General features: G+C 51.9%; 1 protein-coding gene across 3 annotated transcripts in view; it reads left to right on the plus strand.

Annotated features, from left to right (window-relative positions):
• The window catches only part of Vav2 (vav guanine nucleotide exchange factor 2), a 168,792-nt gene that overhangs the window by 36,050 nt on the left and 107,595 nt on the right, over nucleotides 1–25,147 (plus strand). For all 3 annotated transcript variants that reach the window (XM_006993112.4, XM_015986619.3, XM_076569150.1), the window contains exon 2: nucleotides 2,514–2,630. In XM_006993112.4, the coding sequence (XP_006993174.1) occupies nucleotides 2,514–2,630 (117 nt within the window). The remainder of the gene's footprint in view (nucleotides 1–2,513; nucleotides 2,631–25,147) is intronic.

The following is a 25,147-nucleotide window of genomic DNA, read 5'->3' on the forward strand; positions in this document are numbered from 1 at the left end:
CACCATCGGGTTACAGAAGACAGACGTGGAACACTTCATACCCAGAGGTCCTCAGACATGCATGGCCTTTAAATTTAACTGAATTAAAATAAAATTAAATGGGAAATTCAGCTATTCATTTGAACATTTGAAGTACTTGTTGCATACATGTGTCTAGTGGCCTAGCCTGCATGGGACAGAATATATAAAGGACATTGTTATAAAGGATATTGCCATTCTAGAATGTTCTGTTGTAGAATTCAGTTCTAGGTTAATGGACATTAACCTAGAAAGAGATGTGACAGCAATATCCCATGTGGTCCTGGCTGGACCCTCTGCCATATTTCTCCTCTCCCTTCCCCTCCCCTCTTTCCTTACATCCTTTCCTTTTTATTTTGTCTCTCTGTCTGTCTGTCTGTCTGTCTGTCTCTCTCTCTCTTTTGAGACAGGGTTTCTCTGTGTAGCTTTGGAGCCTATCCTAGAACTCATTCTGTAGAGCAGGCTGGCTTTGAACTCACAGAGATCCTCCTGCCTCTGCCTCCTGAGTGTTGGGATTAAAGGCGTGCGCCACCACCGCCTGGTTCCTTTTTGTTTTCTATAAAGGCCCGTTCTGGTTGTCCTTTATGTAATATAATTTGCAGATGTCCTTTATGTAATATAATGTGCAGATTGGGTGGCATCCGTGATAATTTCTTGACTGTGCTGTGAACATGTAGGATGATGTCATTGTTTCAGGGAATGCATGCTCAGGTGTTTAGGGATAAAGCATACAGTGTGCACAATTCATCCCAAATGTTGTTTGGAAGGAATTACTTAGAGTGAGATGGAGACAGACAGACAGACACACGTACACACACACACGCACGCACGCACGCACGCACGCACACGCGTGCACATACAGAGTTGTGTGACACAGGAACCAGGCCAGTATCTTCTGTAAATGATGACATCTCAGCCAGGGGTGGCACAGGACGAGGGACTCCGTATGCTCTCAGGAGAGGTGGTGGTACAGGACAGGGGCTCTCAGCACAGCTTGGCTTCTGTCCCCCTGAACTTAGCAGAGGCTTATGCCGTTTGTGATTCTGGCCTGTTATATCAGAATCCATTCAATTGTCCAAACTGCTGCTGAGCCAGGACAGGTTTCCTGAAGTTCACTTGAGATTAGCAGTTGGCCCCAGAGCGGTGGGTATTGATCGGCCTAAAGTCCTAGGTTGTACTGGGCTGTGGGTGCTGGGTCCTTGCTGCTTGAATGCTATGTTCAGCGGAGCTGGGTACTGAATGTCTTCTACATACTGTTTGTTTCCTGCCTGCTATCAGAGGACAGTCTCTGCCTAGCAAATACTTCAGGAGCACGGGCCACTGTTTGTCATCACTCAGACAAGGTTCAAACCAGGAACCCCGGTGTTCCAAAGTCTGTGCTGGGGCCTCTTCCCCTCTGCCTTTCAGTTTCTTTAAATTTTAAAAGTTATCTCCCCCCCCCCTTTTTTTTGTGAGACAGGGTGCTTATGTATAATAGTCCTGACTGTTCTGGGTCTTGCTTTGTAGATCAGCCTGGCCTCGAACTCACAGAGATCCGCCTGCCTCTGCCTCCCGAGTGCTAGGATTAGAGGTGTGCACCACCACTGCCTGGCTCGTTCCTAATTTTAAAGTGTAATTAATTAATGTGTATATTTGTGTGCCTGTTTATATGTGCACTGTGTGCATGCAATTCCCACAAAGGCCAGAAGAGGAAGTTGAATCTCCCTGAAACTAGAGTTACAGGCTGTGTGAACTTGATCTGGGTGCTGGGAACTGAGCCCTGGTCCTCTTCAAGAGCAGCACATGCTCCTAACTGCTGAGCCATCCCTCCTGACCGTTTCTTTACAAGGACTAAAAGTTGACTGTCTTGTCACCCCTCCCGTACAAGTCAGGGTCAGAGCTGGCCTGGAGCTTGGTGGTGGAGGTGGTGCCAAAGAGGAGGGACCCTGACGTTGGTGTGGGAGTTACAGCCTTTTGTCCCTGCAGTCTCCTGCTGTGTCCAGCACAGCTCCTTTCCAAGGGCTTGGTTGTCAGTGGCACAGTTCCGTTACTGGCTTTGGCTCCTGTGAAGTAATAGGTGTGTGCTGCAAGGAGTTGTGGGTACGCATACACGTGAGCACGATGTGCACTTGTGTGAGGTGCTCTGTTGTGCATGTTGGCTCGAGGCCAGCATGTTTCTTTGCTGCTGTGATCATCAGCATTGAGATGCACAGGATTATACCAGGGCAGGGTGTGGGTTAGCCGGCTGTGATTTGGTGTCATCTGTCACGTGCAAACCAACATGAATGGAAGATAGCTGCCTCAGCCTGGGGGTACTGAGGCTGCTGCCTCAGCCTGGGGGTACTGAGGCTGCGGTGGTTCTGAGCTGCAGCACACCTCCCCAGCCTGGAACAGGGATTTCTCCCACTGCCAAGCTGCCTCTGTCTGCGTGGGCACGAAAGGCAGGACCTTGTGGCTGCTGTGACTGGTGTTTTCTGAGATACTGTCCCCTTACTGATGCCTCTTTCTCTCTCTAGTTCCTGTGTTTGAAGAATATTCGCACCTTCCTCAAAGTCTGCCACGACAAATTTGGACTAAGGAACAGTGAATTGTTTGACCCCTTTGACCTCTTCGATGTCCGAGACTTCGGGAAGGTGAGTGGGTTCCTTGACACACGCCTGCACTGGACCATGCGGCAGCACAGGCTGCCTGCCAACCCGGTCTGTTGCACTGTGTCACGGATGGGAAGGCGCTGAAACCAGGTTTGTGTGACAGGGTGGAGCTGGAGGGTAGATCTTCCCTCTCTCAGTCAGGGGAACCACCCGTGTCTAAATCTGGGGGATGTCCTGAAAGCTGAGTGTGCTGGACCTCCCCTGGTGAGGGAGAGGAACCTGAGGCCAGGCAGATGCAAAGTCCATGGAGGCTGTGACTCATTGGTGGCTTCCTGATGTGCATGGGTATGGAGTGACAGTGTTAGATGCCACCAAAATATTGGTAACTCATTTTTTGTTTGTTGTTGTTGTTGTTTCTGAGACAGGGTTTCTCTGTGCAACAGCCCAGGCTGGCCTCAATCTCACAGAGATCTGCCTGCCTCTGCCTCCCATAAGACAAAGTCTAATGTAGCTCAGATTAGCCTTGAACTCCGTGTGTAGCTGAAGATGACCTTGAATTTCTGATCTTCCTACTTCTACTTCCTGGGTTCTGTGGTTACAGGTGTTCATTGCCATTGGTTTATGCAGTGGTGGGGATCGAACTCAGGGCTTCATACATGTTAGCTAAGTGCCGTAACGACTGAGTCATGCCTCCAGCCCCCTGTCACTTTTTTTTTTAGGTCGGATCATGACTGTAATGTCTTTCGGATGGGGGACTGAGAGTTGAAGTGCAGGTCTCCTCAAGCCCCCATACTGCCCGCCCTTTCCCCCACAGCTGGCTTGGCCTCTGAGCCTGCTGCTTCTGCCTGCTGATGGAAGAGGCAGAGGCAGGCATGGCCTGACTGCCCTGAGGATCATCCTTAGGAACTGGGTGTTTGAGGAAAAGGCCCATGAGTCCAGGATGTGAATGGGAGAGCAAAGTGCGGTTGAAAATGTTGAGAGATTATTCCTCAAGGGGCTTCTCTGTGACGTGGTGTTCAGAGTCAGTTTAGTGCTCAGGACTAGGCTTCTGGGAGCCACTGGCCCCAGCAGGTCTCCTCTGTCCTGGGAGTCTCCCTTTGAGAGTCTGTTTCTACGAGCATCCAGTTTTTAGAGGTTTCTTTTGGCTATAAAAGCATATAGAGGTCACTGCAGCTCTAACTCAAGGAGGACAGACCAGGTCTCTAGCGAGCAGCAGATCTTGGCGCCATGGGTGTGGTTTGTCAAGTATGCAATGAATGAAAGAGTCATGGAGCTTGCACCAAGGTTCCAGAAAGCTGCCAAGGCCAGGTAGTGTGTAGTAAGGTCTCTATGTGATGCATGGAGGTCTTGGCTGCAGGGCAGGTGCAGGGAGTTTGATGCAATATCATGCACAGACAGAATTGTGCTTCCTTCTGCAGGGGTGTCTGGATGGTGCCTTGCTGGTGTCCGGTCCTATGAGTAGTGGCTTCTCAGTCTGATAGGTCTATTTGGGACTCTCTCTTGGTCTTGTCCCTGCAAGTGGTTGAGATGAATTTTCCATAGCACTCTGGGTAGGAGGAGCTGATGGCCTAGCGCCCCCCCCCCCCCACGCCCCAGACATTGAATAACCATATAGAGAAAAAGATGGGAAAATCTAACCAAACCCATGTTTGGTTCAACAGCACAGCCCTGGAGTGTTCCGTGTATAATTTCATGTAATTTCATTGTGATTCTAATTTGCTATGGCGGAATGCATGATGTAAGACACATAAATCTGGATTAAGCTCTCATCATCCGATCGGCCAACTGTGTGGTCAAGCTGTTTATGAAGAAGGGTTGCCCTTGCCAGTGTCAGCAGTTTTGACAAGGCAGCTCTGACCCTGCCGTGAGTGCGCCGTGCTGCTGCATGTGGGTGTGGAGGGGCTTCACCAGGGGCTTTTCCCCTTGGCCTCTAGCCTCGTCTGCCTGGCATTGCCCCAGCATGTGCTTATGGGAAATGGGAGTGGATTGTGGGCTTGGACCTTGAGTCATAGGGTGGGGTGCTGGGGCTGGAGGTGACCCTGCAGTGCAGACCTCGTAGCCAAGCTGAGGGGTGGGGTCCAGCCTCATGCTCTGCCCTACAGGAGCTCATATGACCAGCAGCCCACCTCTGTCTGTTGCTGCTTCAGACCCTGTCCAGTCCTAAGGGTGGGCTGGGTGGGTCAGGCTCCTCTGCTCCACTGCTGGGTAAAGGATCCCTAACCCGGTGCCTCCAGACCAGCGGTTCTCAACCTTCCTAATGCTGCAACCCTTTAATACACTTCATCTTGTGGTGATCCTCCAACCATAAAATTATTTTTGTTGTTACTTCTTAACTGTAATTTTGCTACTGTTATGAATTGTAATGTAAAAATCTGTATTTTCCGATGGTCTTAGGCGATCCCTGTGGAAAGGTCTTTTTATCCCAAAGTGGTCTAGACCCATAGGTTGAGAACCACTGCTCTAGACCCTTGCTATGTGAGGCTGTGAGAGGTGGAGAGAGAGAGAATGGATTGGGAGTGGGAAGTGCCCAGCCGGATTGGCCATTGTAGCGTCCCCTCAGATAGAAACTGATGCTTCTATCATTGTCTCACCGACCACCAGTACTAGTAGGGACCAACCCAGACTGTCACAGGGAGGTGTCAGCCTCTCCCTTTGCATCTTCCAATTATTTTGTTTGTAAAAGATACAACCTTTGCACCTTTGGAGGCTAGAGCCTGGTAGCTAAGCTCTGGAACTCTGGAACCCATCAGTGTGGGTGTCTCTCTGCTCTGTCTTCACCGGGATGCAACCTTGCGGATTCTCCAAGCCCCATTTGTAGATAGCAGGGGGCACTGCTTTGAAGGTCTGTCCAGAAGAGTATGAATCTTGGTACCTGCTCTGCCCCTGCAGCCATCTTTGGTCCCTCCAGCCCCCTGGTTAGCACATCTCCACAGGGCTAGACCAAGTTTAGATGCTAGGGTCGTGTACCTGATGTGGGAGCAAGTCTGTGTGTTACAGAGCAGTTAGATGCCCAAGCAGGCTGTCAGAGGTGGGGCTGGCCTGGTTGGGTTTTCTAGATCTTGAGGGTCCTTGTCCTGGGCAAGCTGGCTCTGCCCTGTGCCTTGGCCTTTGCTCTTCCACTGGGGCTGAGCTCCGTGGGAGGCACACCACCTCCTGGTTTAGAGTATGTGGGGAGGGAGATGCTCGGAGACTCCAAAGGGATGAGGGAACCTTGACCCCGTGAAGCCTGCCTGATGTCTCCTGCCTTTGCCTTCTCTCTCCTGCTGTTCTGTTGAAGTTGGGCTGTCTGTGGTGAGAGAGCGCAGGGCTCTGTCAGTTCATCCGGGTGAGACCTGACTCTTGCACAGTCTTGATCTCTTGAACCTTTGGGAAGATCGTGCCTGGCTCTTGAAGCATCGCTTGAAGGATTCGGCAAGGAAATGAATCCTTAGGTTCTTGTCATTTTTAGTGTAAGTGTTTTCTTCCTGCTCTTGGTCCTTCACCCTACCGGTTCCAGCAAGTGCTGAGGGCTCCAGAAGTTAGTTCCGGAAGTGTCTTTTTGGCTGCCTTCCCTGGTGTTTTTCCGAAGAGTTACATTAAAGATAATAGGTTTTAGTTCAGATAAGTCCTGTCCGGGAGATTGCCAGGGTGGCTGTGCTGATGGCAGCCAGGCTCTGGCTGCTGGGCCTGGCGGTGAGGTGCCTGCCCACTTAGTGATGTCATCTGCTGGCCTTGTCCCTGTCGTGCGGTCTTTTTTCATTTTCGTGTGTCCTATCTGGGCCGTTGTCTGTTCAGTTGCTGGGGCCCAGGGTGCGAAGGACGGGGACACGCTATAGATGGCCACCCCACGGCTTCTTTCTGGGAGTTTGGAACAAAAACCCCTTTGGAAGTTTGGTAGGTGCCCTGGAGAGGATTCTGTTTGCTTTCTTCTGAGATCTCAGCTCCTAGACGTTACACACCATAGGGATGGTAACAGCGTTGCTTCCTCCCTGGGATTCGGGTACCGTGTGTCAGCTCTCCTCTGGGCTGACCTGTCTCTTCCTTCTTCCATACTGTGGAACAGGAAGTTGAGGCTCACAGAGCGTGGCCAGCTTCCTGCTCAGGGTCTTTTTTTTTTTTCTTGGCCGGGTGTCTTTTTTTTTTTTTTCTCTTGGATTCCTACCTCTTCAACTTGGCCCTGGGAGGTCCAGCTCCGTTGCCTGCTGAGCTGTGATGGCCCCTGAGCCTTACTTCTACATCTGTCCAGTCACTGCTGCGCCGTCTCCTGTGCGCAGGAGGTGCAGAGCCAGGCCTGCACGGTAGAGCGCCCTGGGCAGTGCTGGAGCAGGGAACAGAGGGGGACAGAGACCTGCCGCTCTTTGTCTGTGATGGGGGCCACTACTTTTGAGCATTTTAACCTGCCTCTTTAGGTTGAGGTGATGGTCACAGGGTCTCAAAAGGTAAAGTGTGTGCTTTGGTCCCTCCCTACTCACAAGTACCAGTTACAGAGTCGTCCTGGCTGGCATACCCTGCCGCCATACTCTAAACCTCTCCAGACTCTGAGCCTGGCTTCCCTCCCCCAGCTTCTCTTCCCGATATAACTCAGCCATTTGGCTACATGTCCTTTTGATCTCTTGGTTCCCACATGCTCTTTTTTTTTTTTTTTTTTTTTTTTTTTTTTTGGTTTTTCGAGACAGGGTTTCTCTGTGTAGCTTTGTGCCTTTCCTGGAACTCACTCTGTAGCCCAGACTGGCCTCGAACTTACAGAGATCTGCCTGCCTCTGCCTCCTGAGTGCTGGGATTAAAGGTGTGCGCCACCACCGCCCGGCCCCAGGTGCTCTCTTGGTTCCTAGGTGTTCAGTCTGGACCCTTCCAGAGGCCTCTGGTTGTGTCTGTTCTCCCTCATATCTACAATAAACCTTCTCCTCAATCACACCTGGGAGCATTCATGTCCCCATGTTTTCATTCAGTCTCCTAAAGCAAAGTGTAGGAGGCTGTAGTTCTTGCCTGCAGGAGAGCAGCTAGGCCCATTGTGTGCTTCTGGTTGTCCAAGGGTGGGCTTGTCTCGGGGGGTGGGGGGCACTTTCTCCTGCTTCTGCTTGCTCACCTCTGCAGCCAGCTGACCCAAGCTGCCAGGGAGAGCCCCTTAGACCCCACCCATCACTGGAAGGCCTTTTAAATTTTTCAAGACAGAGTTCTTCTGTGTAGCCCTGGCTGTTTTGGAGTTCATCTTGTAGATCAGGCTGGTCTCAAACTCAGAGATCTGCCAGCCCACCTGTCTCTGCCTCCTGAGTGCTGGGATTAAAGGTGTTCATCATCCCCCCACCTGCCTCGGCTTTCTCCCAAGCCTCCCTGGGCCTGCTGGGTTCTCCTCTTGGCTGTATGCTGTCTTCTTTGTCTCCTTCAGACCCTGCCTCTGCTAAGTGAGGCTTGCCCTGCAGGTACAGTTGGCAGCCTGGCCTCTATTCCTGCTTTCTCTCTTCCTGGCAGCGTCCTAAGTGCCTGCTCACTTACATCACTTACACTGTCCACATCCCAACGGGGGATGAGTTCCTGAGTTCCTGTCGGGAAACGGCGCACCAGAGCCTTGGTGCATCTGTATGAACTTGTGGTATGACAGAGGCCTGAGCCTTATGGTGGGGAGTCTTGCAAGAGGCATGCAGCCCTGACTGTTCCAGGAGGTCTAGTCTCACTAGGGACAGGAGGCTGGTTTTTCCCTTGGTAGAGCTGTGGTTTCCAGAGTAATCCCTAGGTTACTCACGCATTGTCCCAGCTGGGATCTCACCTGGAACCTGCAGCCCCACCAGGTGGTACTGTTGACACCAGCCTGATTTCAGATAGTCAGCTACCGAGGGAGCAGCTGGGTGGGTCACATGGCGGTGTACTCCTAATCAGTGGGTCCCTTGATTCACTAGAAAAGTCACTGCCTTTCATACTTCTGCAGCAGTTGACCTGGTCCTCAACAAGCCCTGGGCATGGACTGACCATATGATTTTGGCATTGCTTGCCCAGGTGCCTAGGCTCCACCCAGAAGCCTCTGAGCCCCTAAGTCCTCCCACTTTCATGGAAGTCATGGCTGCTATCTGCCTGTCACTGGTACCATATGCTGAGTCCTTTCCACTCAGGAGAGCCTGCATCCCACAGGAACCCTGAAGGAATGGGAAGTAGGTTAGTGAGGAGGCCAGACGGTGGTGTGGAAGCCGGGGGGCCAGGGGATGGTGGTTTGGGGGCTATAAGGCAGTATGGAGGTCAGGGGGCAGTGTGGAAGCTGGCCAGCGCCTGAGTAGTAATATTAATATGCCTGTGCCTCAGGAGAGGGTGCTCCAGTGGATCTTTTGAGAGTGTCGGACACTGCATAATGCCTGTGGCTTTGCCAATGGCAGGCATGCAGGCCGGGCACGTCTCCCCAGCTGTGGAGTTTTAGCTTCTCCCGCTGAGGCTGGAAGTAGGGGAAGATGGAGCCCTGTCCAATTGCTGCAGCCTGGCCTTTCTGGTGTGGCATTTTCGGCGACATTCGGCTTAAAGGGAGAGTTCTGAAGAGGCTTGAAGCTGGAGTTTGAAAGCCTGGTCTCATTGCAGCCCAGGATGTCGCCTCCAGGTCCAGCCTGGTGGGGGTCTGAAAGGGCGCAGGTGGGTCGAGTGTGGGGCTGGTGTGCTGTGGTGGTGGGAGGCAGAGCTTACCTGCCAGTGCCCTGCTGTGCTTGCTTATCAGAGCCTTCAGGTCCCTGTCCTCTGTCCCACTTTTCCTCCAGCAGTTTATGGGCCCCCGGCTAATCCTAACCCTGGCGCTGGGTGCCCCTCTCCCTTCTGATCCCAAGCAGCCATCACTAGTTTATCTAGCACTTTCCACAGAGCCCACAGTACAGCAGGCCCTGCATGGGACAGCCAGCTGTAGCTGACGCAGAAGGAAGCCAGCTTGTCTCTTCCAGACCTTTGTTCTGTCCCCTGTAATTGCCGTGGCCCCTCGCTTTGACCTCCCCCCTCCCACAGTCATCTGCTGCTGTCGTTCTCTGAACTTGACACGGGAGGGGGATGGGCGGAGGGGCATGTTTGCTGGTATTTCCAGCAGCTAGGTAAAGTGGGGCAGCTGAGAGTTTTTGAGTAGGAGCGTCCTGAAGCAGACCCCAGATGTCATTGGGCTTGACACGGGCTGCTCCCCATGTTGCCACTGTAGCGTTCCAATCTGTGAAATGGGTGTAAAGGCTTTTCCTCCCGTAAGAACAGCTGGAGGAAGAGACCAGATGAGGCAACTGCATGTCTTTCTGTGGTGTGCCCTCTAAGTGGTGCTCTTGGGAGTCACGCTAGGATTGTACCTATGTTGACCAAGTGGGCAGGGGTACCCCCATGGCCTGTTCCAGCTGCCTGGAGCGCTGGCCTTACCAAGCCTCTGATGTCATGTCGCACACCAGCCTTTCTGCCCTGCTTACTGTCACGTGTGTGGAGGGATAGTCTCTATAACTTTGGCGTCTGTGTGTATGGATGGGTCTCCAGCCCTATCTGGTCAGAGATGAAAGCAGCAGTAGCCATGGGTATTGGTCAGACATCCCTGATCTCCACACCCAGGCTTCAAGCCTCCTTGCGTCTCCTCGTTTCGCCCCTAATATTTGTTCAGGAAATTTGCTGAGTGGACTCCGTGCTCTCCTGAGGTACTCTGCCGCTGGCTGATGGCTCTCACCAGCCCCTGCTGTGCCAAGTTCATTTGCACGCCTTGGCTTAATGCTGTCTAGGAGGTACTTGGGCCTTTTTGCAGCATCCATTCTGTACTAATTACTTATTAAAATGCAGCCACCATGGAGCGGAGCAGCCTCAGGGCTCCAGGCAGAGTCCTGGCAGGGGCTGCTGGCAAGGGCTTTCCAGGCCCTGCTTGGAAGGATTTCCTCCACACCTCTGCTAGTGGGCGTCACTTCAGGAATTATTAGCCCACCCTTTCAGGGGAACTTGATGATCAGACATGCTGAGTGTGTATGTAAAAATGCGCGCGCGCGCGCGCACACACACACACACACACACACACACACACACACACACACACACGGTCTGCCTCTGCCTTTTAACCGCCAATGGGAGCGTTGTGTCTCTCATGGTCCTGGAGCTGGAACCCAGGGCCTTTTGCATGCTGGACGGGTGCTCTACTCCTGACTGCAGCCAGTTCTGAGGCTTCTTCCACATTGCCTGCTCTTTCAGACAGAAACTGCTTACTTCTTGCCTGCTGGGAGAGGAGGGGAGGTGGAGGAGGCTTCTGGATCAGTAGCTGAGACCCTGCTGTCAACACTAGCTTTGGGAAGAGTTGTGTGGGGGTCCGCTGAGCTTGCTGGGAAATGAGCAAGGTTTGAGGCTGAAAGTTTGAGTCTGAGGGGCGTCTACAACTAAGGATTGGTACCTCTTTTCCAGTGTTGGTGATGAGGGGCAGGACTCTGTTTTGGAGGCCATGGTGATGAGTTAGGTGCTGGTACCCACTTGGGGCTTAGGACTCTTGGCGTCGTAGGAGTTGCTGAGGGCAGTAAACCAGAGGGATGGAAGCAGAGGGAAGGGCTGGGGAGCTTGTGGGGGTCTGGGTCTAGATAGAAAACCAAATCAGTATGCTGGAGTGTAGGTGTGTGGTACAGGAAGGTCCTGTGGGCCTAGGCTTCATGGACAATCCAGCACCGCTTATTGGAAAAGACTCCTTACTCCATGGAGCAGGACTGGGCAAGAGTTTGTTCGGAGCTGTGAGAACTTGGGTGGCCTACTACCTCCTCCTAGGCTTTTTGATGCTCATGTCGGTAAAGGGAGAAGCTTGACTGATAACACTGATTAATCCTGATTGATTGGTAGTGGCTTCCTGGAACAGTCAGTCGTGTTTGCTGAGACTCAGCTATTGAGTGATATCTGCCCCAGCTTAAGGGGAGATGTGGAGCCCTGTGTCTTATGTTCATTCTGGTGGACGAGCTGGTCTCATACTGGTGGTCATTTGTAGGGTGGGTGTTCAGGCAAGCTCTCATGGTTGAGATTCAGCCCTTCTGGTAAGAGCAGGCTCATATGCTGGATGATGTCTGCAGCACTTATGGTGTGTATGGAGTTAAGCTGAGAAAACTAGATTTTTGGCAACTGGCATGGTTCAGTGACCAGATGTAGTGGCTGGGTTACCTGGTCTTCCTGGTGGGGGATGGGGTGGGCATTGCATGGAGGGTGGGCCTTTCTGTTGTGTCCTCTGCTCAGCTCAGCCTGTGCCAGGGCACACAACCTCGATTATTGGAAAGGCAGAGCCCAGGCCCACTGCGTGGTAGTGGGCCGTGGTGGGGCAGCAATGGCATGGGTAGCCGAGCTGTTTATAGAGGACTTCTTAGCGGAATTTCTGGTTTTGATGGGCGGGGTGGAAAGCTCTGAGCTGCACATACAATGGACGGGAGGCTGGGGATATACAGGCCCAGCAGGTGGCCAGCTCCGTCTAGCGTAGGCAGGACAGGGTGGGGTGGAGCGTGACTGAAACATGGGCTTTGTCTTGGGATGTTTAGGAGGGTGATCCTTCCCTGCAGAATCACAGGCCAGGGCATCATAGTGAGGACACTTCAGAAAGCACGGGTGAGGCCCTGCACAGTGCCAGGGTACCGGGAGGCAGCCCCACCTGTGGACCCCCTCCCTGCTCACTTAGGATTTGGCTCTGGGGAAACAGGAACCCACCCCCAGGCAGCAGCCAGGGACAGACTCGAGATGTGCTACGGCCATGGTGTGTCACTGCGTGTGCGCTCATTACTGCTTTCTTTGTACCTCAGTTTCTCACGTAGTCTGCAGGGCCACCCTTCCTGTCCTGTGTGCACCCATTAAGGAACAAGTCTCTGCCATTTCCTGCTTTGGTGTCTTTCTACCCAGCTGGTTCCCACCTGGGGGTGAGGAGCCTGGCTTTTCTGCACTCATCCCGTGGCAACTGGTGCAGGGCTTTCTCTTTTTGGTTTTTGTCCACAGTTAATTAAGCTTTAATTGGCTAATTGTTTCTCCCCAGTGCCCCAAGCATTAATTGTGTCTGGTGAAGCTTGACAGTTTGATGTTTGTGGCAGGAAAATCTGAATGAGACTAGGAAGGAGAACGGAAAAAATAGCAAAGTGTAAGTGGCTCCTTGTGATGGTGTCATTTCTGGTCACCTTGGAAGACCTTTCTCGGGGTGCGTTGCTTGTTCTAAAGGTCAGTAGGAGTCGGCCGCCAGCTTCTGGCCAGCCAGTGGCAGCCTCAGCTGTGAGGTCAGGCCTTCTGGGTGGAGAGGCAGTCTCTCTGGACTCACGAGGTGTGTGCTGTGAATCTGGAACAGAGGTCCCTGCGGTGCTGTGGAAGACTGGGTCCGAGCTCTGGATGTGGGGGGGCACCGTGCCTGATGGCCTGCAGTTGGGGTGGTGTGGGGAACCGTGGTGGTCTCCTGAAGTTGAGATGATGTGGGGAACTGTGCTGAAAGTGTGCCGTTGGGGTGATGTGAGGTTCCATGCCCAGTCCTATGTAGTTGGGGTGATGTGGAGCATTGTGCTGAACTCCTGTAGTTGGGGTGATGTGAGACACTGTACCTGATCCCTGGTGATGAGAAGTATGAGAACCCTGGGCCCCCTCTGCTTTGGGGCCTTTTCTCAGTTCCGGTCCCCTCTTCTCAGGTATGTCTAGGCTTTTTGTCCAGTTGACAAAAACCAACTAGCAGAGTCCGCCGAGCACACCAGGCTGCCCTTCGCCAGAGGCGCATACTGCACTGCCAGCGGCCGGCACGTCGAGTCAGCCCATGTCCTGTGACGAGTGAGCACTCGTGGACTGGACTTGGCAGGAGCTTGGCAGGTCTGGGCAGGTCAACTGAGATGGCTTGTGCTTACCCAGGCCTGGGGCCCAGTGGGGGAGGGGTCATAGTGGGGGAGCTGTAGGCACCTGTAGGGATGTGGTAGGGCTAGTTCTGGTATTGGAACCCCAGGATGCTGAAGGACGGAGGCCCGTTGGAAAGGAGCTGCTGAGTGTCCGAGACCAGGGCTGCTTCTTGCAGGAGGGTTGGTGCTCGGTGTGGCTCAGTGGGTGTATTAACGTGGCTGAACTGGGCGATTCACTCATGGGAAAACTCTGGGCAGGGAGGTTGGGGCTACCCTTGCTCATGTTGGCTGCCGGGACTGGAGCCATCCTCAGCCATGGCTGAACTGTGACTGTTATAGGCTCTGCTTGGCCTTCTAGCCATGGTAGTCCTCCAGAGTCGTCTATGGAAGGGGGTGCCCTGCCTGTGGCATCAGTGACATCCTCATGGAGTCCATTGATGGCAGCTGCTGTGCCCTGTGAGACTTGTCTTGAGGTGCGTGCGTGCGTGCGTGCGTGCGTGCGTGCGTGCGTGCGTGCGTGCGTCCCCATGTCTCCTCAGAGGTGTAAGTGGTTATAGGGTGTTCCCTCTTGGCTCACCACCCGAGTCCACAGACCGAGGCTCTCGGGCAGGCGCTAGCTCACAGTAAGAAAGGCCTGAGCTCTGGGATGGAGTCCGTGGCTACAGTTCTCAGATATTTGCTGAGAATATGTGACCAGGAACCTGGCCTCATGACCTGAGGACAAATCTGAAGAACCGTCCATCCATCCCTGAGGGAGTCCTCCAGAGACGATGGGTGGTGAGGGGACAGCCTTCCCAGGCCCCTGCTGTCTCAGACCCCAGCACTTGGCTGTCTAGGTCTTTTCATGTCCACAAGGTTGAGGTCAGAGGTTTGGGGAGACCTAATGAGTTGTACCCCTAGCTCTGTCCCCTCTAAGGATCCTTTCAGAAGTGCCCCCCTCCTTCTCCTCTTGGGGCTGTACATTTCCAAAGATTACACATATTAAGCCAATGACATTGTTAAATAATTAGTTTTCTCACTTTTTAATTAATCAAAGGCTAATTATGAGCTTTATCTATAATTAGAGTTTCTGACCCCCACCTGATGGCTGTGCCTCACGCAGAGGGCCCTTGAGGCCAGCCGGGAAGGGTAGGCACAAGTTAGACTTTGGGGTGGGTGTGATTAGGGTATGTGGAGCCCCTGGGACCATCAGGGACCCTCCCATCAACCCTGTTCCCTCTCAACAGCGGGCACCTGTGTGGCTGGCACTTGTGTCGTGTGGCTGGTGCCACAGAGGGAGCGGCAAGCGTTGGGCTGCAGTCCGGAGCCTAGCTGGGCCTTTGTGTTGGCAGCAGGGTGAGGTTGGGGGACTTCTAGAAGGGCTGGCTTTTGCCCTCAGGTCACAAGGCCAGGCACCCAGAGGGTAGGTATCTGCACAGATCTCTCTGGCTGGCTGGCTGGCTGGAAAGGGCCCTGGGCACCTCTATCTGGTGACCAGAGTCTCTGTGTCATTGGTTCCCAGGCAGCCCAGTGCTACCTCCTGAGATGACAGGATGCTTCAGTCTGGCGGGAGTGACACAGGGCAGTGCCAGAGTGGTGAGACAGCCCTTAGGGGGCTGCCAGCCAGTGCGAGGCCGTGGGGAGCCCGGCCTGCTTGGTGGCCTGCTGTGGGCTGGAGGCTGAGCCAGCTCTCTATACTGGTCTATGCCTCGAGGTTTATCCTCAGGCAGCCCTCCCTAGCTGGGGTGATAAAACAAGGCTCTGCCTAACTTGTACTGGCAGGTAGATCCCTGCCTGGCCTTGCTGTTTCTTCTTTTTGGTTTTTCAAGACAGGGTTTCTCTGTGTAGATTTGGAGCCTGTCCTGGATCTTGCTCTGTAGACCAGGCTGGCCTGGAACTCACAGAGATCCGCCTGGCTCTGCCTCTCGAGTACTGGGATTAAAGGCGTGTGCCACCTCCGCTCGGCTTCCTTGCTGTTTCTTATCTGTGGAGATAAGCAGAGTGGAGTCCAGTAGAGTCACCTTGGCCCAACCTGGCTTGATGAGTACCTGCCAGTCCCTGTTCTGCTTGGGGTTGGGGCTAACAGGCCTTCGGCCCGCTGATTTAGGGTTTGGCAAAGAGGAGTACTGGCATGTCTGGGCTGTGCAGGGACAGTGGAACACTGGCCTGCTTTGTGCAGTGTGAGGCTGTGGGATTGTTGGTTCCTGAGGAAAGGGCTGGCTGGCAGGTGGGAGAGGCGTCTATTTGCCCACGCTGGGAGGCCATAGTGTCTGTCTGTCTGTCTGTCTGTCTGTCTGTCTGAGTTCCTTTGCTTTGCTCACCTTGAGCACACCGTGTCCCTCTGATTCCTACACTGCTTTCAGCTTGCATTCATCACTGATCTAAGACTGAAGTATTTTAGCTGGTGGCCCAAGTGTCCGAGAGCTTTCTCCCTCCTAACACAGGCAGAATATTCAAGATCCTAGTCCTGCTGTGTGCCCTCACTGAGCTTATAGCTCTTGTTTCATGGCTTAGAAAGAAAGGGAATTGGGTGTTTCTCTGACCACTGGGGACAGCCAGGCTCAATGTGCCTGGGTTTCTGGAGCCCTTCATCCTTGGGTAGTCAGAGGTGGGCAGCGACAGGCCCAGCAGATCCCACAAAACCAGTAACCCTTGGTGTGATTCCCAAGCCAGCTAGACCCTGGACAGGGGTGAGGTCCAGAATCAGGCCATCACTTCCCTTTAGTGCCCGCATTGCAACAGTGTTCTGAAAATGAGGTTTGGGGAGGCTCCAGTGTTGGGCCATGGATGACTCCAGAACAGCACACAGGCAGGGTCTGACCCTTCAGTGAACAGCAGGAGTGTGGCCGTAAGGGTGGTTCACGGGGAGGCTGTGGACTGACTGAAGGCATGTTATGAGCCAGTCTGGCCTGGAGAGCAGTGGAGAGCATGAAGTGTTGAAAGTGACTTGAAGATACAGCAGTCATCCCTGTCCTCTGGGGACTGTGGATCCCAGGGCCTGAGAACAGGATTTAAGGATTTGTGTGTGTTAAACATATGACCTTGGGCATGAACTTGTTGGGAATAACTTCACTCTCCCCCTTCAGACTTATTTTATTATATCTTATTCATATGTGTGTCTGTATGCATGCAGGTATTTTAGGATGCTAGAAGAGGGTGACCGATTTCCCAGAGCTAGAGTTACAGGTGGAGTTCAAAGGTGGTGATCTGCCTGATGTAGGTGCTAGGAACAGAACTCAGATCCTCTGCAAGAGCAGCAAGTGCTCTTAACTGCTAAGCCATCTCTCCAACCTCATTGCTGCCCTTGTTTGAGGTAGAGTTTCATATAGCTCAGTCTAGCCTGGTATTTGCTAAGAACCAGAATGTCCTTGAACTTTATAGACCTCTGCTTCAACCTCTCAAATGCTGGGATTGGGAGCGTGTTCCATGCAGCCTGATCTGCCAGCCTGGTCCCCTGTCTACAATGCCAGCCTTGGGGGCCTGAGAGGAGTGAAGTAGAGCCAAGGTGAGCACAGGAGAGGACTGCCACTGTCCCCACAGTAGGTGGAGCTCAGGGACTCCTGTCATTCTGCTGCCTACTCTCATTCACATGCCGCAGAGGGTGAACACACCGTTCTGTGAATGTTCCTGGTGGTGCTATGAGCTGTAATAGCAACTGGGCAAAGAAGGAGTCCCAGAAGCCCACCACCTGTCTGCTCTCTGCTGTCTCCTCTAGCTGGGACCGTGTTCTACCTTGGTTTAAGAAGCTCCTGTGGCTGAGGACAATTCCCCTCCAGTGTCCTAATGGTCTCCATATTAATTTGTTGGGAGGAAATCACCCCCTTTGAAGGCCTTTCAAGTGGAAAGGAGAGCTGTTCTAATACCATGGGCCAATCATTAGGGGAAAGCAAATTAAATCATGTTTAATGGTGTTGAGTCCCCATCGTTTTGGAAATGGAATTGGTGAAGCGGGGAAATGAGAGATTGCTGATGCCCTTTGAGGGAGGCTGAGGAGAAGTGAGAGCAGTGTACATGGTGACTGGGGGCTAGCCTGGAGCTGGGGCCGGGCACTGCAAGTCCCTGCTTGGCTGAAGTGAGCTTGGGAGCAGTGGGTGGGTGCAGATGGTCCCCTGCATTTTCATGAGGTTGTACACATTCCTTCCCCATCCTGGCTTCTTCTGTAAGCAGATGCCCTACTGGGGCAGATTGCTCCTCTCCTGAGCCAAGTTTTTTTTTTTTTTCTTTTCCCATAAGCAAAGAGGAGGTGGTAATCACGTGATGGGAAATGGGGAGGGGACTCAAAGAAGAAGAGGCACAAAGGCCATTGCACAGTTCCAGCCTGGACTGAGTCTGTAGGCACAGATGTGGCCTCTTACTGTTCTATCGATTGTTGAGAGGGACAGGTATGTTGTTTTCAAGTTGCTAACAGTCCCTTGGAGATTATGTGTCTTTGTAACTTAAAACTGATAAAGTAACAGCTCCATCTCTTGTAAACATCAAAAGCCCTTCTAGCAGGGAAAAAAAAAAAAAAGAAAAAGAAAAACAGTGCTCTGTTTTTCTCATGGTGGGCTCCCAGCTCTCTGGTAGGTCGTAAATATTCAGCTTAACAGTCTACCTTAGACAGCCATACCTTTCACTTAAGAGTTAGTCTCTGTTGGAACAAGTGATTGCTGAAGCATCTCTTAGGTTCTGCCAGGGCTTCTTATGGGAGAGGATATCGCCTGGGAGACTGAGAAGGTGTGCTAGCTTGGATCTCTTTTTATGAAGCCAATCAAGTCACTGTGGCCTTCCTTCCCTGGTGACCTCATCCAGTTCCCAGTCTCCTTTTCAAAGTCCCAGTGGCAAACACCATTAACATTGGAATCTGGGGACTCCACATTGGAACACCTCACCACAGCCTTTAACATCTGAGGTGCAGGTCAGACCACCCTCTTACACAGAAGGTCACATTCCCTGAGTGATGTTGCCCTGCCTGGTCCTCAGCCCCTGGCCACTGCTGCCCACTCTGGCACAGTTTGGCTAGCCTTGTGGTTCTACCTTAGGGCTTTTGCTTCTGCTGGCCACACTCCCTGGACTGTTCTTTGCCCAGGGGGCTGCAGGGCTCCTCTCCATCTTCCTTCAGGTCTCCCTGGCCATCTACCCTGTGGGACCACTTCTCCACCCCCCATTGCTGCCGCCGCTAGACTCTGGAGTCTGGAGTGCTTGCTCTGAGGGGATTTTACCTGTCGACTGGCTTATTGCCGTTCCGCTCACACGATGCTGTCCCCATGAGCAAGGGTTTTTCTCATCTATTCACTTGGACAAACGGACCAGTGCCCAGCATGACTCCATGGGTATTCGAAGGAAGAGAGAAAAGGGAGGACGAGGAGTGAGGCTCCACAGGGAAGTTTCTAGAAGTTGTTAAAGGCACGCTTTCTTTCCTTCCCAAGCTGTAGCCAGGGGACAGGTTCTTTCTGGAACACAGCTGCCATTTACTGGTCACACTCTGGGCACAGCAAACGGGTCTGAGGATTGCACAGTGCCTGGCTCCAGAGTCCTGGTCCTCATACGTGCCCTAGGGAGGTGATATGGAACTCTGCTCAGTGTAGCCCAGGGAGGTGACAGTCCATGATCCTTACAAGTATTATAGGAGGTGATGTGGGGCCTCCGTCCTCTGGGTGCTCAGGCAGGTGATGTGGAACTCTGGTGCTCAGGGGTGCCCCAGGGAGAAGGCATGGGAGGTGACAAGGATGTGGTTGTTCATGTGTGCTCCGGGGAGATGACGTGAGGTCCTGTCCACACATATGCACCAGGGAGGGTGATGTAAGTAATGCTCTTCACCCGTGCTGCAGGGAGGTGAGATGGGGCTCTGGTGCTCAGTGTGCCTCAGGGAGGTGACGTGAGATCTGCCCTCACATGTGCCCTTGGGAAGTGATGTGGGTACCACTGTTCACTTGTGCCTGGGGAAGGAGGTAGCATGGGCCCTGGTGGAAGTACACTGGGTAATTTTGATTGGCTTTTCTCTCTGGACTGAGAGTCTAGAGGAGCCTACTGGCATGTCCAGTGATGTGTGCATGCCTTTCACGGGGGACCCTAAGGGAGCCCCCTCTTCACTTATCTTGCAGGAAGTAGATCAACAGTGGGATGTTGTCTGCTCTCCAAGCTCCTTGGGAGTTGTACTGAGACTGCACATGAACTGGGTCCATGCATAGGACCCAGGCTGGCATCCTTGTAGTAACTGATGGTATAAATTGGAAGGGGGACCTTTTGCCGACATCCTCTCAGATCCTGGGCCTGACTCAGTGGGTGCTGGAGGTGTCTGCTAGATGTGTTTGGAACTTGTGTGGGGACCATAGTTTGTTGAGGATTCTCCTGCTTACCAAGGAAGCCACAGACCCAGGCTGTGATATCCCTAGGGCTATATATCACCAGTACTTTCAGGAAAGTGTGTGCTGTCCATGTTCACAGGATCACTCCCAGTAACAGTGTTTCCTGCTCCTGTCTGAGGAGGCTGCCTGCAGTGTTTACCTCTAGGCAGTCCTGCAGGTCAGGCCTCGTACTTCAGCCAGGCTCTGCAAAGCTGGAAGCCAGGGAATGCCAGAGTGCTCCTGTAGACAGTCCCCGAAGACTCGTTGTGCCCTAATGAATGGGAGTGCCATGATCCCCTCGGGGACTTTGATTTGAGAAGGACTAGCCTATACTTCTGACATAGAAATAGAAGGGTAGAGCAGGAGAAGGGCGGAGCAGGACCAGACCCGAGTACCCACCGGCCATTCTGCAGTTGTCCCTAAAGGGATGCAGCGGACCTCCGTGCCTCTCTGTTCCTTCCCTGCTAAGTTGTGGACACTGAAGATGAGACTGTGCACACACGCGCATTCTCTGTTCCCGGCTGAACAGGTCTCACAGTGTGGTCAGAGCCCTCTCTATTCATGGCTGCAGTTCTGGGCCAGGCCCCGCCTCGGTGGAGTGCTGGGTAGCAGAATGGGCAGTGCCTCTCATCCTGGCCATCTTTTATGGTCTCCCGCTTCCGGGAGTCACCTGATGTGACAGGACCATAGGCTCTGGACTCAGCCCTGGTGTCAGCCTGTCTTGTCATCTTTTTTTTTTTTTTCTTTTTTAACCATGGTATTTTTTTATTGATTCATCATGTATCCCAATCCTACTCATTTCCCAGTCCTTCTGTGTCCAGTCTCACCTTTATAACCTCCCCCCGAAAAATAAATTACAAAATAAAAATAAAAATTAACACACCCAAAACAAAACAAGAACAACAAAAAAGAAAACCATCTCGCCCACCCCTCGGGCAGCGCCCTGCTCCTTTATCACCCGCAGCCTTCTCTCGCAGCCTTCACGGCTTTTGCGTCTCCAGCTCTGCCCTACACTCACCCCTCCATCTTTCCTGCCTCTCCATCACATACTCATTTGTTGCAGTGGCATTGGAAGCTGCAGTGTGTCACGAGTGTATATACCCTTGTGCCCAAAGAGTTTTACTTGCAAATGTTCATTGCAGTGAGTTCAAGGTCTCTGACTTCTGCTCTAACCCCAATACGGGAGGGACCCTCACCAAGACTTCCCTCGGTTATCCTGCTGTTGCTGAGTCATGGAGATCCTGCCACCCTGGTTCCACAGGACCGGCCCCCGTAGATGTTGGGGTGGGCCGACTCAAAGCCCTAGATCTGGGCCTGGGCAGAGCCGGGCAGGGTGGGGCCAGCTCTCCTGTGCCCACGCCACCGCTGATGCTGCCTCGTCTTCTTAAGCATGATATACCTTCAACCTTTCTGATGAGGCATCTGATGGCTTGCCGTGGTTTAGGCTAGTCTGGGACCTGGTGTCAGCCCACTTCCCATGTGTCCCCTCCCTTGGGCTTCCTTCCTCTGTGTGTTACAGACCCCACTGTAGCACCTAGATGGCATCTGGCTTATGCAAGTTCACCCACACTCCTAGGTGAAACTCCAAATTCTCTGGGTCTGGGAAGTTTGAGGCTCTGAGCTGCCTTTGTAAGAGCTTAGAGAAAGTTTTGTACATAGCCAGGAAGGGGACCCCCTGTGGTTATGAGTAATGCTCCCTGCTTTGATGGACCTGTTTCTTCTTTGTTTTTGAGATGGGTCTTTTTGTGTAGCTCAGGCTAGACTTGAACTTGGAATCCTCCTCAGCCTCTGAGATGCTGGGATGACCAGCCTGTGCCACCATGCTGGGCTGTGTGGTTGTTTGTGGATGTGCTTTTCCCTGCACCATCATCAGTGAGGACCACAGGAGGCAGGAAGGTGCTGGGACAGGGAAGGGGGACCTCTGCATCCTGAGATCCTTGGTGGGAAAAAGCCAGCTCCAGATCCTGTGGGCCTGATTGAGGCCTTGAAGCCCTATGGAGCAACACCATTATATGCTGTGTGTGAGGTGTTACCAGTAGACGTGCAATGTGCTGCATCTGTGGGTATGGTGGGATCACCTTACTGAAGCAGAAAGGCCCAGTCTCAAATATCGAAATCCCTCAAGTCCAACAATTCCCGTGGGGCAAAAAAAGGGAGTCTGTTAAAGCTTGGTGGAAGGCTGGAATGTGGGGAAGTCACATACCACAAGGATGGAAGGCAGTTTAAAGTTGTGCTTCTGCCTCGGTACCCTTCATGTCAGGTGGAATCCCGGAGCCGCTGCAGAACTAACCATCTGCCTGAGGGAGCAGCGGAATTAACTTCTGCCTGGAAGGTGGAGGCAGTCACACACAGGGAGGTCAGGAGACATGTGGATCAGTAGTTCAATCTTGGTGTCATCCTGTCAAATCATCTGTGTGGTCTTGAATGCCAGCTTATGTGGCCTCCTGTCCCCAGACTCACAGATGGCAGGCAGTTTGAGCCTGTCAGTCAGTGTGGGTGGGGTCATGGGAGAATTTCAGAGGCAGCCTTCTAGAAATGATCCTGGCCTGGAGGAAATCGGGAGGTCTTTGTCAGGCTGGAAGCAGGTTTGCAGCCTTACACACCCTGAGCGGAGTCCACCCCTGAGGCATGCTCTATCTTACATTGAGTCTATTTTTGTTTATCCTTCCTTTACCTTCTAGTTGTGTGTGTGTGTGTGTGTGTGTGTGTGTGTGTGTGTGTGTGTGTGTGTTGTGTGTTGTGTGGAGGCCAGAGGACAATCCTGAGTGTCTACCTCCTTTGAGACAGGGTCTCATTGTCTTGGAGCTCACTGATTCAGCTAGGCTGGCTGGCTGGCCATTGAGGCCCAGGGATCTTCCTGTCCACTCCATTGTTGAATCACAAGTATATCCAACACACCTAACATTTTTTCCCCCTCATGGGTTCTGGGGATCGAAGTTAGGTCCTTGTGCTGGCTTGCAAGGCAAGCACATTACGGATTTTTAAGTTCCTTTCCCACTGTTTTAAAACGTCAGCATTATCTTTTCCAGTTTGCTGTGCTGAGTATTTCATCTGTATTCACAGTGCTGAGGCATAGTTTACGTGAGGTTTTCAGAGCTTTTCTTGCTTTGGGGCACTTTCTTTTTTGAGACCAGGTCTCACGATATAGCCCTGGCTGACCTAGTTCTTGCCATGTAGACCAGGCTGGCCTTGAACTCACAGAGATACACCTGCCTTTTGCTCGTGTGGGGCAGGAAGTATATCTGCATGGAACACTTTTGCATGTGTGGACAGACAGTGACCCTGTCTTTCTGTACATTTGCTTTGGTGAGGGTAATATTTCTGAGGTCTCTATTTCTGCTAAGGAAATATAGGTTGTCTGTCAAAGTGTGTCAATGGCCTTGTTTTTTTTGTGTGGAGTAGCCTGTGGGGTCTTTTACTCAAACCCCTTTTAAAAACTCCAGGGGCTGAAGAGATGGTTCAGTGGTTAAGAGCACTTGCTGCTCTTGCAGAGGACCTGGGTTTGATTGCCAGCACCTACATGGTGGTTCACAACTATCTGTATCTCCAGTTCCAGAGAATCCAACATCCACTTCTTGTCTCCATAGGCCACTAGGCATGCACATGGTACACAGACATACATGCAGGCAAAACACTCATACATAAAATAAAAATAGAAATAATTTAAATAGCAATTTTTAAATTTAAATTAAATTAAATTTAAAAAAAGTCAGCCTATGTTTTTTTTTTTTTTTTTTTTTTTGGTTTTTTCGAGACAGGGTTTCTCTGTGTAGCTTTGCGCCTTTCCTGGAGCTCACTTGGTAGCCCAGGCTGGCCTCGAACTCACAAAGATCCACCTGGCTCTGCCTCCCGAGTGCTGGGATTAAAGGCGTGCGCCACCACGCCCGGCTGTTTTTTTTTTGTTTTTTTTTTTTTTTAAAAAAAACCTATTATTATTTTTGTGAGACAGGGTCTCATGTAGCTGAGGATGATCTTGAATAATTTATTCTCCTGCTTCTACTTCCTGAGTGCTGGGATTATAAGGGTGGACTACCACATCCACCTCAGCCTGTGTCTTTTTAAAGATTTATTTATTTTATGTGTTTGGGTGTTTGTGCCTGAGTGTGTATATATGCTGGAAGTGTGCAGGTGCTCACAGAGGCCAGAGAAAGGCATTGGATCCTCCATGCTCTTAACTGCTGAGCCATCTCTCTAGTCTCAGCTTGTGTCATTAAGACTTACTATTGTTGCTATTATTTGTGTGTGTGTGTGTGTGTGTGTGTGTGTGTGTGTGTGTGAGAGAGAGAGAGAGAGAGAGAGAGAGAGAAAGAGAGAGAGAGAGAGAGAGAGAGAGAGAGAGAGAGAGAGAGAGAGAGAGAGAACATACATATAGAGGTCAGAGGAATGGGTTCTCTCCTGTTGTGTGGGTCCTGGGGATTGAATTCAGTTGTCAGGCTTGATGGCCCATGCCCTTATTCATTAAGCCATCTCACTGACTCCAATGTGTCTTTAATTAGCTAACTAATCAATTTAGAGTAAATCAATAATTTAGAGCATGCTGACCACCTTCTTTGAGGTAGGATCTCTCAGTGGCCTGGAGCTCACCAGTTTGTCTATACAAATTGGTTAGTGAGCCCCAGGGGTCTCCAGAACTGGGGTTACAAGCCTGTGCCACTTTTTACTTGAGTACTAGGGATCTAACTCATGTCCCCTGTGTGCATAGCAAGCACTTCACTAACTGTGCCCTCTCTCCAGCCCCTTTAAACCCTTCATTTGGGGGCTAGAGGCCTGGTGCGGTGCTTAAGAACTTCATGAGAGGACTTGTTCAGTTCCTAGTACCCAAGTCGGGTGGCTCACAAGGCCCTGTAACTCCAGCCTCAGGGGATCCAGTGCCCTCTCCTGGGCTTTGTAGCCATCCAGAGACATATGGCACACTTCACACAAATACATAGACATCAGTAAAAATGAAAATAAATCTTGCTGGAGAGATGGCCCTGTGATTAATAGTGTGTACTGTTCTCTCTGAGTTTGGTTCCCAGCACTGAAGTTGGGTGGCTTACAATTGTAGGTGGAAGTTTCTGTCCCACCCAACAGTTCCCAAATAACTGTCACAGAGGCTCCATATTAATTATAAATGCTTGGCCGATAGCTCAGGCTTATTACTAACTAGCTCTTAAAACTTAAATTAACCCATTTCTATTAATCTACATTCTACCACGTGGCTTTTACCTCTATCCCATTTTGTGTGTCTAACTTCTTCTGTGTCTTGCTGCTGACTCCTCTGACTCCGCCCTTCTTCCTCCCATTATTCTCAGTTTGGCTCTCCTGCCTTACTTTATCCTGTTCAGCTATTGGCCAGTCAGCTTCTTTATTAAACCAATCACAGTGATATATATTCACACAGTGTAAAGGAATATTCCACACATGTGTAACTCCAGCTCCAGTGGAATTTGATGCCCTCTTCTGGACTCTGTGGACATCTGCACCCACGTGTGCATATGTCTAC

This window comes from Peromyscus maniculatus, chromosome 4 (genome assembly GCF_049852395.1).
Source record: "Peromyscus maniculatus bairdii isolate BWxNUB_F1_BW_parent chromosome 4, HU_Pman_BW_mat_3.1, whole genome shotgun sequence".
NCBI classification, from domain to species: Eukaryota; Metazoa; Chordata; class Mammalia; order Rodentia; family Cricetidae; genus Peromyscus; species Peromyscus maniculatus.